The sequence below is a fragment of the Lichenostomus cassidix genome, chromosome 5, assembly GCF_008360975.1.
Source record: "Lichenostomus cassidix isolate B80296 chromosome 5, HeHo_3.0, whole genome shotgun sequence".
In the NCBI taxonomy this organism is placed as follows: Eukaryota; Metazoa; Chordata; class Aves; order Passeriformes; family Meliphagidae; genus Lichenostomus; species Lichenostomus cassidix.
Genome location: NC_139486.1, coordinates 2,398,595 through 2,412,931, shown reverse-complemented (window position 1 = coordinate 2,412,931; position 14,337 = coordinate 2,398,595). Strand labels below are relative to the sequence as shown.

Genomic DNA, 14,337 nt, shown 5'->3' with positions numbered 1-14,337 from the left:
CCTCACACGCCTGCTTCCACCATGGCTTTATCGCCCACAGGAATGACGCTGCTGCCTCACATTTTAGCTGGCAACGCCGAGCGGGTCATCTCTGGAGTGCCCAGGGAGGAGTCCCCATCCCCGGAGGTGCCCGAGGAGGTCACACTCAGTGCTCTGGGCTAGGGGACAAGGTGGGGATCGGTCACCGACTGGATTCGGTGATCTCCGAGGTCTTTTCCAAGCTGTGATGATTCTGGGATCTCCAGTCAGCTCCTCTTGGTGTGAGTGATGCCCTAAGACACCTCAGTGTTGGGACAAGAACCTGTTTTTCTGCTTTTTGAGGTCACATGCTCTGAGAACTCCAAGAGAGCTGAAGAGGGACTTTGGACAAGGGCTTGGAGTGACAGGACAAGGGGAGGGCAGGGATAGATGGGATATTGGGAAGGAATTCCTGACTGGGAGGGTGGGGAGGCCCTGGAATGGAATTCCCAGAGAAGCTGTGGCTGTCCCTGGATCCCTGGAAGTGTCCAAGGCCAGGTTGGAGCAACCTGGGATAGTGGAAGGTGTCCCTGCCCATGGCAGAAGGTGGAACGAGATGATCCTTAAGTTCCCTTCTAACCCAAACCATTTTATGATTCTATGAAACTTCACTTTAAGCTTTAGTTTTTCATTCCTGGGCTTTTTGGTGAACCCAAAACCTACATTGGTGTCACTTTCTGAGGGAAGTTTTGTCAAATCAAGCACAGTCGATGGTTTGGTTGCTGAAATAAAACTGGAAATGTCCTTTTGGAAATCCTAGCCTCCGGAATTTTAGTCTCAGTTTTTATTTCTAGGGCACCTTTCTTCTGTTTCTACTAAATAAAACTTAGAGAAACCTTCAACAATCACATTTCAGCAACCATTCCCTCAAAACTCCAATTTTCTTCCAATGAAAGGTGAAGAAGGAAACGGTAAAGGAAAAAGCCACGGGAAAACTGGAGCTCCCACTTCCAGCTGGTGTCAAGAACAGAGATGTGTGCTCACAGCCTTAGACTGTGGCACAAACTTCAAAAATGAGCTATAACCATTCCCAGGGCTCCAGGAAAGTTTTCCACCTTTTACCCTCCTCCAGGGTAATGCCAGAGGCTCAGCTTGCTGTTTACACCACTGTAGTGCTCAGAAATGGACTTTTATTTCATGTTCTCATTGTTCCAGGCACGCTGACTGTACAAGCTGCACTCAAAAGGGTGTTAAAACTAAACCTGAGATTTACGTCTTTACACTCCTGACACAGCCACAATAGGGAGCAAAGTCTGTAACAGCCATAAAACCAGGGAAATAGTGTTGTCTGTCCTGTTTTAACTGTTCTACACCTTATACTACCTGTTTTGTCTCGGGAAAGGAAATAAAACTACAGCTGTTTAAACTGCCAGGGAGATGCTGTGTGTTTCCTGGGAAGTCAAGAGCTAATCTAATGTACTTGCCTGTCAGCTGAGCATGCCCAGAGTAATCCAATTAGGTTAATTAGAAGTAGCCAGAAGTGCAGCTTAGTGCACTGCTGTTCCACTCCAGCATTCAGGTGAGCTGCACACTGCAGTGGATCTGTGTGCACCCCTCGGGGTAGAAATGCTTGGAAAACAAAAATAAAGCAGATGCTCTTAAAAACACCACCACCTGGTTTACTTCTTGCAATGATTAAACACCAGCTCAGGTAAATCCCATTCCCAGAATTCAGCAGCAAATGAGTGTGCCCATGTGGGCAAAAAGGCCAAAGGCACCTGGCTTGTACCAGCCACAGGAGCAGGGCAGTGACTGTCCCCTGTGCTGGCACTGCTGAGGGACCTCCAGTCCTGGGGAAAGTTCTGGGCCCTTCATGACAAGAAACACTGAGGGCTGGAGTGTGTTCAGGGAAGGGAACAGAGCTGGGAAGGGTCTGGAGAGCCAGGAGGGGCTGAGGGAGCTGGGAAAGGAGCTCAGCCTGGAGCAAAGGAGGCTCAGGGGGACCTTGTGGCTCTGCACAGCTCCTAACAGGAGGGGACAGGCTGCGTTCCCAGGGAACAGGGACAGAACAAGGGGAAACAGCCTCCAGTTGTGCCAGGGGAGGTTTAGATTGGATATTAGGGGAAATTTCTCCATGGAAATGGTTGTCCAGACCCCACCAGTTCCTCCTCTCTCCAAGGGACAGGCAGCCTCCATTTGGTATGAGAGGCACAGGACTCCAATCCCTACAGCAGAGAAAAGTTGCTCCTCAAGCTCAGAAGACACAAAATGCACCTCTCTGTGAGAGCTACAGACAAAGTCCACGAGGATAAACAGATTTAAACAGGTTTTATTCATAAACTGTTTGGGGAAAGGAGATTTACTGATATACAAAAAGTCAAGAAATGAACTGACTTTCTTCTGTTTGCGAATCCCTTCAGGCACGTTTATAAATTCCCACCATAATTGCTAAGAGAACAACACATCTCCACACAGTTTTACTGAGCCTGGGCTGTAATGAACATTGCATTTTGGAATTGTACAGAAAACACACTCCTGTAGCCAACTTGCAACTAGCATTCCCAAAAATTACTAGCTACATGCTACACAAACACCTTACAATGATAATCAAGCGGTACATTATTTCTCTCCTTTTTTTTATGCATTAACCCAGTAGGATGTGTACGATCAATCACAAATTCTATGGTTAATTTACACAGGTTTGTAGTCAAGCTTGGACTCCAGCTTCTTGGAATCAGCCACTTTCCTGACAGCTTTCATGAAATCTTCCTGAACTACGAAGTCATGATCGGCACGGATCGCAAACATCCCTGCGAGGGAGGATTTAACAGGGTAAAGACACAACATGAAATTTCACTCAAGTTCAAGTGAAAACTGATCCAGGTTACACTGTCTGCATGTGGCCTTTCCCATGTCTTAGATATTGGGAAAGGAGGGAATTCACCTTCCTGATCTAGGGGATTACTAAGAAGAAAACTTGTTTAAACTCTGAGTGTGCATTGACTGTGTTACTCAGCCTGCCTGTGCAGGCAAACCCAGAGTGCACAAATTTTCATGTGGAAAAAGCATAAAAGAGCATCAAGTCTCCAGCCACCCAAGAGACCTGAATTCTCTGCAAAAAGGAGAAAAATGGGTGCAACCACTGTTTCTGGAATGTATCTAATGAGACAGTGGGACACACCACAATCAGCCAACAAGTGCTTGGCTCAGATCAGCTCAAGTGTAATGTTCCAGCAAAACATTTTTGAGCTCCTGGGTTTAATCCACAGAGGAACAGCTCCAAAATTCAGCATTATCCAAGATTTAGCACATTTCAATGAAGAGTCAAGGAATTACCTGCTTCAGTACAGACATTTCTCAAGTCTGCTCCGTTGAAGCCATCTGAAAGCTTCACGATTGCTTCATAATCTGTTCATAAAACACCAATGCCCATTAGGAATAAATCACCATTCCCCTTAGGGATGCCAATAAAATACATATCCAGCTACCAAACACCCACTTGGATTTCAGTGCAAACAGAGTGCTGCCCACTGGGCTGATAAATTAACTGGAATCATCAGCTGTATCAGCCCTTCCATTAAAACAGAAATGTGTGGCAGCCAGAAGCTCATGTTATATAATTAAATCCCAAAGTTACCAACTTGTGGGTACAAGAATCAACATGAAGTGCAAAAACTGCATCAAGGCAATGTTCTTATCATTTAAATGCTGTAAAAACTCAGAGAAGTTATCTCCAAGTGATCATAACTCAGTCCCTTTCCACTTCCAACACGCTATGTACTGAAGGCATTTAGTGTCAATATATTAAGCCTGATATTTCATGCACATACATCTACTAAAAAATTGGCCATGGTTATAATTCAGCAGGAATCAATTTCTAAACCAGTGTGTCTGCTGAGCCTCCAGCAAGTTCTGATTTTTACAAGGCTGCTTATTAAAATTATCAACTTCCTGGAAAACTTTTCAGTTTCCCTTCTGTGTGAAATTCAAAACATTTGAACTGAATGTTTTTATCTCAAGAATACAAAAACTCCTAAAGATTTGAAGTTCTTCAGCTGTATTTTAATTCCATGTAGCACAATATCCTATTAAAAAGTCTTCATAATTGGAAAGTTAATAAAACATTAATTGAGGGGAATGAACAAGGTTGAACAGTGCAAGGTTTGTGAGTTTAGGGTTTTTAGCAGACACCAGAACTGCAGCAGGAGAATCTCATCCTGGAACCTGAGCAGGATTTTAATGCAATTCCTACCTCACCCTGCTGCTAAGTCCTGGCCTTTATTTTGGGATATCAAAGCTGAGCATCACAGTCTTTCTACATCACATCCAGGAATTTAGCAAGGACCTGACACCTCACCTTGCTGAATGGCACAAAGGAATGATCCTAGTCTGCTCCACTCCAGTGCCATAGACATGAGAACAAGGATGAAGTAGAATCAGAGAATCACAGAATGGTTTGGAAAAGACCTCAAAGCCCATCTTGTTCCAACCCATGCCATAGCCAAGGGCACCTTCCACTTGCTCCAAGCCCCATCCAACCTGGCCTGGAATGTTTCCAGGGATCCAGGGGCAGCCACAGCTTCTCTGGGCAACCTGTGCCAGGGCCTCCCTACCCTCACAGCCAAGAATTCCTTCCCAATCTCCCATCTAACCCTGCCCTCTGGCAGTGGGAAGCCATTCCCCCTTGCACTGTCACTGCATGCCTTGGGAAAGATTTCTCTCCAAGAACTTTCCCTCAGGTTCATGATTTGCTTTGGAGCTTCTCGTCTATGTCAGTCTGCAGTCACGTGCAGCTTTAAGCCAACACTGCTGCTAAGAAAAGCAATGCCCATCCATCCCCTGGCCCTCCCCCAGCTCTCTCCTGCTGTCCCTGGGCTGAGCTGCAGCTGTTGATGCAGCCAGATGGTGACCGGGATCAGTTCCAGGGGCTGCAGGAATTGCTGGTGTCAGCACAGAGGGGGTGGGGGTGGCACAGGGCCCTGGGGCACTGCTGCACTCCCAGGCAGCCAGTGCTGCTTTAAAGGCAAATCCCAGCCCCAGTTTCCTCCAGGGAGCTGTGAGGAGTCACTGTGAAAGCAGGGCTGTGGTCAGCTTAGAGTAACACAGTCCTTAAATAAACCTTCCCCATTTCATCTTATTCTTTTCCCCTTTCACTCCTCCACACCACTACCCAGACAGCAATTTTCCTCACACTGTCTCCAAACTCCAAGGTTTCTTCCTGACTTTTAAAGATTGCTATTTTCAGACTTCTTCATTAACAACATTTCTTTCATTGAGGGGTGAATGAAAAAGCTCTTTACTTGCACTAAGCTGTTCCTTTAGAAACAGGAAACTGCCTGATGAGAACCATGTTGATTTTCCTGTTTCCAGCTGGGCTCCAAGGGTTTACACTCAGTTTTCCTTTTCAAAGACTTAACAGCAGTTCAATCAGGATGCATTAAAAAATAAAAGAAGTAGAATTCCAAGAGAGGAAGTTGTGTGGGCAGTGTAAAGGTGGGAGTACAGTCAGAGTCGTTGTGATGCCTGATGGGTTTTTGTCCTTTTATTTTACTTTTATACTCTCTTTATATATATCCTTTATATATCACCTTTTACCCTTCCCCATTCCTGTGCTTTTTACTCCCTGTATCTTAACCCTACATGTCTATCACCCCAGTGCCCCTTGCCCTGCTCAGAATCCTTTGGGGAAGACGAAACATCCCCACAATCTCAAAAGCATGAAGTACCAACCTTGAACAGGGCCCCCATCACTGAGACATGTTTTTGTAAACTAAGTAGTAATCTTTTTTGGGGGGGGCAATTTTAATAAGGGGGCAATTACTTCATTTGTTAGACATCTTATTGGTGACTTTTAGATAGGTATTCTAATCTAGGCTGTCCATAAATTGTATAATGGGATATCGTCGGGGCTGGTTCGTCGGTGTGCATCTGGGATCCTATTAAACCAAGGTAAAACCCCTTTCCTATACTGTGTGTCTGCATCTAAAAATTTTTACTAGCGATTTAAGGCATCAGCTGTAACAACTCACCCTCTTCCCATCTTTACAAACAGCAGTAGGAATGATATCCAGGTTACTTCCTACTTACCTATTTCACCATGTTTGGTGATAGGACCTGCGTGAATCTTCAAAATATCTAATCTGGCTTGTTCATTTGGTAGATCGATATCTAGAAAGAAGTACAGCTTCAATAAAAGCAGAAACCCACAATTCCCATGGGTTATATCCTCCTTCCAGCCACTGGGAAGCAGAAACTCACGGATTTTTCTATCCAGCCTTCCGGGCCGCAGCAGGGCAGGATCCAGGGTGTCAGGTCTGTTCGTAGCCATGATCATTTTAACTCTGTGCAGGGTGTCAAATCCATCCATCTGATTCAACAACTAGCAGGAAACAGAACTTTGGTTTTTAACAACCCCAAACCTTCCCAGTGTGTTTTTTTCCCTGCCTAAGTATTTTCACCAAGATGAGAAGCGCTGAAGATGAGTGAAAAAAATCCTACAAGCTGCCTAATGAAAGGCCTGGAGCTCCCTGAATATTCCACAAGGCTGAAGACAGACACTGAAATATTTTGCCCAGAGAAAAGGACATGGAGCAAAGCTGAGCTCAAACGTGAAACACTTGACTAAAACAATGAGGCAAAACACTGCAAGGACTAAAAGAGTCCATGGCTGCCTGACACATTTGGATTGTAGTGCACCAAGGCCAGGACATTCCAATTAGACTTGAAGAGCAGCCTCTGGAATACTAATCCACACACAGGAAGGCATTTCATTGTGAACACTCAAAGCACTCGCTCTTTGATCACACTGATTTAATTCTCTATGGAAGGCAGACACATTCTTTTGAACCAGGCAAACTGTTTGCAAACACAGGCCAAGGAAGGTTCCCATTAGCTTCAGAATTCCTAATTGTCACCAGTGGTTTTAATATTCTCTTCACACAACCCAGTTTACCAAAGCAATTAATACAGAAACAAAGAAATACAACTGCTCCTCCTAGCTTTGAAAATCCAACTGTAACAGTCCAGAAATGTTATAGGCTGAGTGTCCTTGGGATTCTCTAAAAGAGACAGAAAGGGGGGCTCTCCAACCTTCAAAGATGCAGGAAGCAGCAGTAAGCGAAAGAAAATAACCCAAATAATTTCAGCAATTTTAAAGATTCATTTAGTCTCCACACTGAACTCACAGCTGAATTATCAGGATGTGCAGCTGCCTTTTGTGAAAGCAGCACTTAGATCACTTCTAGTTTAAGATTACTAACCCAGAAAAAGTTCTGCCAAGGCAGATCCCAGGTAACAATTCACAGCTGTGTTATTATTTAATGCAGCTGTACAGGAATTGGACACTCACCTCCATCAGAGTCCTCTGAATTTCTCTATCAGCTGATGTGCCTTCGGAAAAGCGGCGCCCACCTGCAGCACACCAAACTCATCAGTTCTGCTACTTGGTTTTTGCCTTTTAAACAGGGGGAATTGGCTTTATAGCTGATTTCAGCCTTAAAAGGAGAGCCCAGCCACCCCCCAGGCCATGAGCCTTACCAATGGCATCGATCTCATCCATGAAAATGATGCAGGGCTGATGATCTCTGGCATAATTGAACATCTCTCGGATCAGCCGAGCGCTCTCGCCGATGTATTTGTCCACTATGGAACTGGACACCACCTTGGGAAGGACAGAGGACAGGGATGAGGAGACTGGAGAGCAAACAGAGCCCATGTGTGTGAGGGCAGAGCTATTACACACCTTGAGGAAGTTGCAATCCAGCTGGCTGGCAACTGCTCTGGCCAAAAGGGTTTTTCCTGTACCTGGATGTACAAGAGATTGAAGCTATTTAATGACTAACTCAACACTGCCTGCCAGGGACTTAGGAAGGAGGGAAGGGGGAAAAGGGAAGGGAGAAAAGGAAGAACAGGGAGAAAAGGGGGAGAAAAGGGAGAAAGGAAAAAAGAAAAGGGAAAGGAAAAAAGAAAGACGAGAGGGAGAGGAGAGGGTGAGGAGAGAGAGAAAGAGAGAGAAGAGAGAGGAGACAGAGGAGACAGAGGAGAGAAAAAGAAAAGAGAAAAATGGAAAAAAGGAAAGGAAAAAAATAAAAAGGAAAGGGAAAAAAAGGAGAAACAAAGAAGGTTCTTGCCATAATCTCAGAGTGACAACCAAACACTCATTCCCCTCTGCTGAGACTCACCAGGGGGGCCATAGAGCAGGCAGCCTTTTGGAGGGATAATTCCCACACGCTGGAATAATTCTGGGTTTGTAAGTGGCAGTTCAATGACCTGTGAGGGGACAGAGAACAAACTGAGCCTCTGAGTTTTAAAATAGCTAATGGCACACCTGCCAGCCTGTTTTTCATGTGTCTGCAGTCTTAGTTATTGGCAGCATATTTTGTTTGAGAAACAGCTGAGTAAGAAAATGTCAGTGATCCCATGGATCAATCCCCACTCCTGCCCTGGCTGTGCAATGGTTGGTTCCTCTCAATGCTCTTTGCTCAAATCACACCCCTACTTGCATAATTTCACTCCCCAGAGCAATCCTGGTAGCTTTTGAGCAAAATTCCAGTCTGCTTTGCTGGCCCTCCCACTTGGCTTCATGGGACTCCCACAGCCTAAAGGGTCTTGGGTCATTTAAACCCTCTTCCCTAAAGGATTATCTTCATTTTAATCCCAATCCAAGCACTTTAAATGAAACATGGAAAGCACTAATCCAAGAGAATCCTTGAAAAGCCTGATTGTAGTGGAGGACAAACATCAAAAAGGTGCTTTTGCCCTGAAAAACTCCTCTCAGAGCATTTCTCAGTATGTAAGGAGGAGGTTTGAGGCACTGGGTACCTCCCGTAACTCTCGGATTTGTTCCGACAGCCCTCCGATCTCAGAATAGGAAACATCTCCTGGGTCTTCATGAGACATGTTATACACCAGTGGATCCACTTCCCTGGGCAAATATCTGGAACACAAGAGAAGATATTTTTCATTGTGCAGACACATTCATGAATTCATAAAGTTACTCCCGTAAATTTTACAGCAATATGAAAATTAGTTCTTCTCTTCCCACCTAATGCGCTGGAAAAGCAGAATAAACCCCAAACCTAGCAAACTTTTTCAAGTTTTAAAACAAAGCTTGAAAAATGGCTGAAAACACTGAGTTGTAATTGATTTTTTTAGAGAACAACCAATTCCTTTTTAAGTCATATCAAATAGACACAAAAGTCTTCCCCCAAAGTAACTGTCCTTACTTAAGCACTGCTTTGCAGAAAATGTTTATAAAATATTACAGAACTGATTATTCAAACCTTTTTTGTGTAATGTTTTTCCCCCTTTTTATAATTAAGAAGAGCAGAATCCTACCTCATAATAGTCAGAGTGGTCATATCCAGAGCAACTCTTGTCCCTGGCTTCAGCTTACTCTTGTCAAGCTAGTCCCAAAAAAAAAAAAAGGAATTCTGTTAGAACCCAACCCCAAAACAATGCCATGTTTTAGCCAAAATGTTAACTGGAGTTTGCACTCTTTGCTCCATCACAGCAAGAAGAAAACAAGGCTACAGAGTGACACACCAAGCAGTAATTAACTTACTTCCCCCACGTTAAAAATAAAGCCTGTTTTTCAGCCCATCATTAATTTTTAATTTTACTGCTGTCAAACTGACTGGATCAGTGGGATCTAATCCTCCCCTGTGCTCCACACAGGACAGAAGCAGCTGTTTCAGAATAACTAAACAACCCTCACAGAAAGTTGCAATTTCCCTGTATCATCTCCTTCCCTTCTTTGAAGTCAGCTGTTCAATTATTATTCTTTCACCTTGGATGCCTCCTCACCCACCTCAGCAGTTTTTTGTCTGCTTATTCCATTTTTATGGGATTTTTAAACACATTCCATCACACCCTGCTAAATTCTGCTGGAATTAAAAGAATTCACAGGGTGCCCAGAGAAGCTGTGGCTGCCCCTGGATCCTTGGAAGTGTTCCAGGACATTTTGGACAGGGCTTGGAGCCACCTGGGACAGTGGAAGGTGTCCCTGCCATGGCAGGGGTGGAACTGGATGTGCTTTAAGGTCCTTTCCAACCCAAACCATTCCAGGATTCTGTTCATGCCATCTGCACAACAAGGATTTCAACAACCCTTTTCCAGCACTGCTGGAAGCTTCTTATTGTCCCTTCTGAGGGATTTATAAGGTCCCTTGCCACATGGGCTCTTGACACTCTGGCAGTGTTTAGGATCAAGCTGTCCCTCCTCCCTTACTGGGATCACTCTAAGGCCTCTTTCCAGCTCTCTTATCCAAAGAACTTTGTAACAGCTTGGAATTCTCTCAGATTCAACTCTGCCCAACAGATTCAAGTTATTTTGCAGTGAGAAGAAAACAAAGAGAAACCACTTGACCTTCTTAGGTAATGCACTTGAGATAGGGAAGTAATTTTGCTCCCACTTAAAGAGCCTTGCTATCCTGCCTCCTGAGGAGCAACAGCTCAGCCATAAGGGCTTTGATCAAAAACTTGTCCTTCTAGTCTGGGAGAAACTGTTCCTCTTTGGTATTTTGACATTTTGAAAACAGTCAAGGGTATTTTTATTTTTTTGATCCTCTGGTATCAAAATCAAGGATCTTTTAAGGTAAAAGAGTGTTTTTAGTGAAGAATAAACTGCAAAGTGCTGGTTCATCCAAGGACAATCTGTTCCTTAGGATTCACCTCTATTTCAACATAGAACATCAAGATTACCTCACATGCCCCACAGTGGAATTAAGTTTACTAATGTCTCTGAAATTTCTGCAATGAACATCTGTTTCTCCTCAGAAAGAGACAAAAAAAAATATATGGATAAAGATAATGGTTTAAAACAGACAAAGTAGATTTAGATGGGATTTTGGGAAGGAATTCCTGGCTGGGAGGGTGGGGAGGCCCTGGCACAGAGTGCCCAGAGAAGCTGTGGCTGCCCCTGGATCCCTGGAAGTGTCCAAGGCCAGGCTGGACAGAGTTTGGAGCAGCCTGGGATAGTGGAAGGTGACCCTGCCCATGGCAGGGGGTGGGCTGGTGTGGCTAGCACAGTTTTTCCCATGAGAGGTTTTCTTGTGTTTTGTAAATAAAGATAAAGTTTGGATGTTTTGGAACAGTGTCCCAGAACTTGGACAGTGCAGGCCTGGCCAATCAGGCCTGGGGGAAGGCTTCTGACTGACCAATCTGGGTGACTTTTGAGAACTCTATAAATGTGATGAAATCAAAACAATAAAGGTCATTCCTTCTTGCCACTGAGAACCGATGCATTCATTACTCTGCTAGCTGCTCAACAGCGACAGGCTGGGATGAGATTTAAGGCTCCTTCCAACCTAAACCACTCCATGATTTTGATATATAGTTAAATAGTATGAAATCTAAAGCTCTGCACAATGACAACAACAGTCAGAGTACTGCGACAGTCACTTTACACAATTACTAATTTTCACAGTAATTAATTTTCAGAGAGTCCAAAATCAGGCAGGACAGAGTTTTGACTCAATAAAAAGAATAAAACACATGCAAGGTTCTGGGAATGTTGTGGACTGTTTTGTCTCCACGAGGGAGTTACACTCACACCACCTACAAAGAGAGAGGGGAGCAGGTACCAGTGTGAAATAGTGATGTGCATGTTAAAGGAGAAAACACTTCACCCCACTGAGGACACACTGGATCAAAAGCAATGCTAACATTCCAGATCAAAGCCATTTTTAATGAATATTCATATAGATCAATTACCTGACGGCGACAGCCAACCACGTATCTTGGTCCATTTGTAGCCTTCACAATGACTGGAGAGCAAAAAATGAGAGAAAAAAACAATTTACTTGATTCACCCTCTGAATTGTGTTTCTGAACTATCCAGAATGTTTTTCTGCCAATAATCTGATCACCAATACTTTAATTCTTTACTTCTCCATAACTTTAACAAGATTTTAACTACAAAAGCTTAAAACTTTGTGACTGCCCCATCCCTGGAAGTGTTCCATGCCAGGCTGGACAGGGCTTGGAGCAGCCAGGGATAGTGGAATCCCACGGCAAGGGCTGGAAGAAGATGATCTTTAAGGTCTCTTTCAACCAAAACCATTCCATGATTCCATGATTTTAATGATCTCAGAAAATGTAATAGTTCAGTGTACTTACATTTCTCCTCTGTCAGCTGTTTAAGAACCTCGCCAACAATCTGTAAAAGAGTAAACACAGCATTAGCCCAGAGAGAAATTAAATTAACATTGCAGAAATCAGACACACAAGAAAACCTCCCTAACCCATACACTCAGTTCCTGATGTCAAGGTTCCTGTTTCTTTTAGCTGGACTAATCCCACTTTTCTTTTTTGATGCCAAAAATGGATTTAAAGTTTACTTCCAGGCAAATTCACTGCCAACAACCAGCACAGGATGCCAACACCTCATTTCCCTCACGTACCTGCCCAACGCTCTGCAAGGCCTTGAGATCATTTTCTGACTTCTCATACTGCTTGGTGAGTTCTTTCAGCTGTTCCCTTACTGGAAAAGGACAGAAATACAGGATTTTGGTAACATTCATCCCAAAAAAAACCATAGGATCAGACCCTTTTCCAGCAGCAAAGCTGGGGAAAGAGTGAGACTGTGGGAGACCAGCAAACCCAGTAAGGACCCCTGAACTAATGTGGAGAAGGGAATGGAGCTGGGGAAGGGTCTGGAGCTCCAGGAGGGGATAAGGGAGCTGGAAAGGAGCTCAGCCTGGAGCAAAGGAGGCTCAGGGGGACCTTGTGGCTCTGCACAGCTGCTGACAGGAGGGGACAGCCGGGGGGTCAGGCTGTGCTCCCAGGAACAGGGACAGGAGGAGAGAGAACGGCCTCAGGGAGGTTTAGATTGGATACTAGGAGAAGTTTCTTCACGGAAAGGGTGGTCAGTCATTGGGAAGAGGCTGCCGAGGAAGGTAGTGGGGTCTCCATCCCTGAAGGTGTTCAAGGAATGACTGGCCACGGCACTCAGCGCTCTGCTCTACTGACAATGCGGTGACAGTGACAGGTTGGACTCGATGATCCTAGAGACCTTTTCCACCCTGAACGATTCGGTGGTTCTGCGACCCTCGGGGGCCAAGTTCCCAAGGGAAGCGGGAAGCTTCGAGCCGGGATGCTGCAGGCTGGCAGTGCCCATCCCCTGCACCCCCCGCTGCCCGGCCCGGCCAGGCCCATGACGAAGCGCGGGCAGCGCCGGGCCGCCGCGCTCCCTCTCGAGGCTTCGCAGAGCCCTCAGCAGCGCCGTCCCCCCGTCCCCTCAGCGCCCGCCGTGCCCGCGCTCACACTCCTTGAGGCGGCCGTCGATCTCCTTGTGCTCCAGCAGCTTCTTGCGGTAGTCCTGCAGCGCCTTGTCTCTGGGGTCCGCCATGATGAGCAGCCGCCGCTCATAGGGAATGCCGGGAAGGGCCATGGCGGCGGGGGGAGCTCCCGCCAGGCCCGCAGCGCCGCGCAGCGCCCCCTGCCGCCGCGGAGGAGAGCGGCCTGTCGCGACACGCGGGGCTGTCGTGAGGGGCCTCGGGAACTGCGATAGGCACGGCTTGTGTCGGCGCGGAGAGGGCGCAGCGCGGGGTAAAGGGCGGCCGTGGGTCCTGGGTGAGGCGCCGGAGGAGAGGAGGTGCGGGGAGATCGCAGGGAATGGTTTGGGTTGGAAGGACCTGAAAGATCTTCCTATTCCACCTCCTGCCATGGGCAGGGACACCTTCCACTGTCCCAGGCTGCTCCAAACCCTGTCCAACCTGGCCTTGGACACTGCCAGGGATCCAGGGACAGCCACAGCTTCTCTGGGAATTCCATCCCAGCGCCTCCCCGCCCTCCCAGCCAGGAATTCCTAATTCCCAATATCCCATCTCTCCCTGCCCTCTCTCAGTGTGAAGCCAAAATAAGGTTGGGATTCCCTCCCCTTCCCATGGTGTGTCCCCACTGCTCTGCAAGGGACCTACAAGAGAGACCAGCTGCTCCCCCAAACCTTGCTTTACCCCAGAAGATCATCCCAAAATGAGTGCCAAGGAAGGCTGGTGGCATGGGAAGCGCTTTTGGCTGCTGTTGCTGCCAGGGACAGATCAGACAGCTTTTCCTTAACCTCTGCCTAGAGAGTGGATGTACTTTGGGTGAAGCCTGGAAGGTTTGGTGTCCTAGAATCCCATAATGATTTGGGCTGGAAGGGACCTTAAGGCCCATCTAACCCTCTGCCATGGGCAGGGACACCTTCCACTATCCCTGGCTGCTCCATGCCCTGTCCAACCTGGCCTTGGACACTTCAGGATGGGGCAGCCACCAAATAATAAGCTTTTGTAATTTAAGTCTGGTTAAAGATTTGGAGGAGCAAAGAATTAAAGTATTGGTGATCAGATTGTTGGCAGAAAAACATTCTGTATAGTTCAGAAACACAAATCAGAGGGTG

The 14,337-nt window shown here is 46.1% G+C and overlaps 1 protein-coding gene across 2 annotated transcripts; it reads right to left on the bottom strand.

Annotated features, from left to right (window-relative positions):
* Positions 1-2,269: 2,269 nt before the first annotated feature.
* Positions 2,270-13,379, bottom strand: PSMC6 (proteasome 26S subunit, ATPase 6). Of its 2 annotated transcripts, XM_085060967.1 has the most exons (14): positions 13,221-13,379; positions 12,359-12,438; positions 12,075-12,114; positions 11,670-11,722; positions 9,295-9,362; positions 8,779-8,893; positions 8,139-8,226; positions 7,700-7,761; positions 7,495-7,618; positions 7,307-7,368; positions 6,217-6,337; positions 6,046-6,126; positions 3,295-3,366; positions 2,270-2,768 (listed from the first exon to the last, which is right to left on the bottom strand). In XM_085060967.1, exons 1-14 carry the CDS (start codon positions 13,345-13,347, stop codon positions 2,650-2,652), a joined length of 1,212 nt encoding a protein of 403 aa, XP_084917093.1. In that variant the 5' UTR covers positions 13,348-13,379; the 3' UTR covers positions 2,270-2,649. The 2 variants fall into 2 exon arrangements, 1 of the variants encoding a protein (XP_084917093.1); XR_014852377.1 differs by lacking the exons at positions 2,270-2,768; positions 3,295-3,366 and adding an exon at positions 5,239-5,462 and having other exon boundaries at positions 5,967-6,126.
* Between the last annotated feature and the right edge of the window lie 958 nt (positions 13,380-14,337).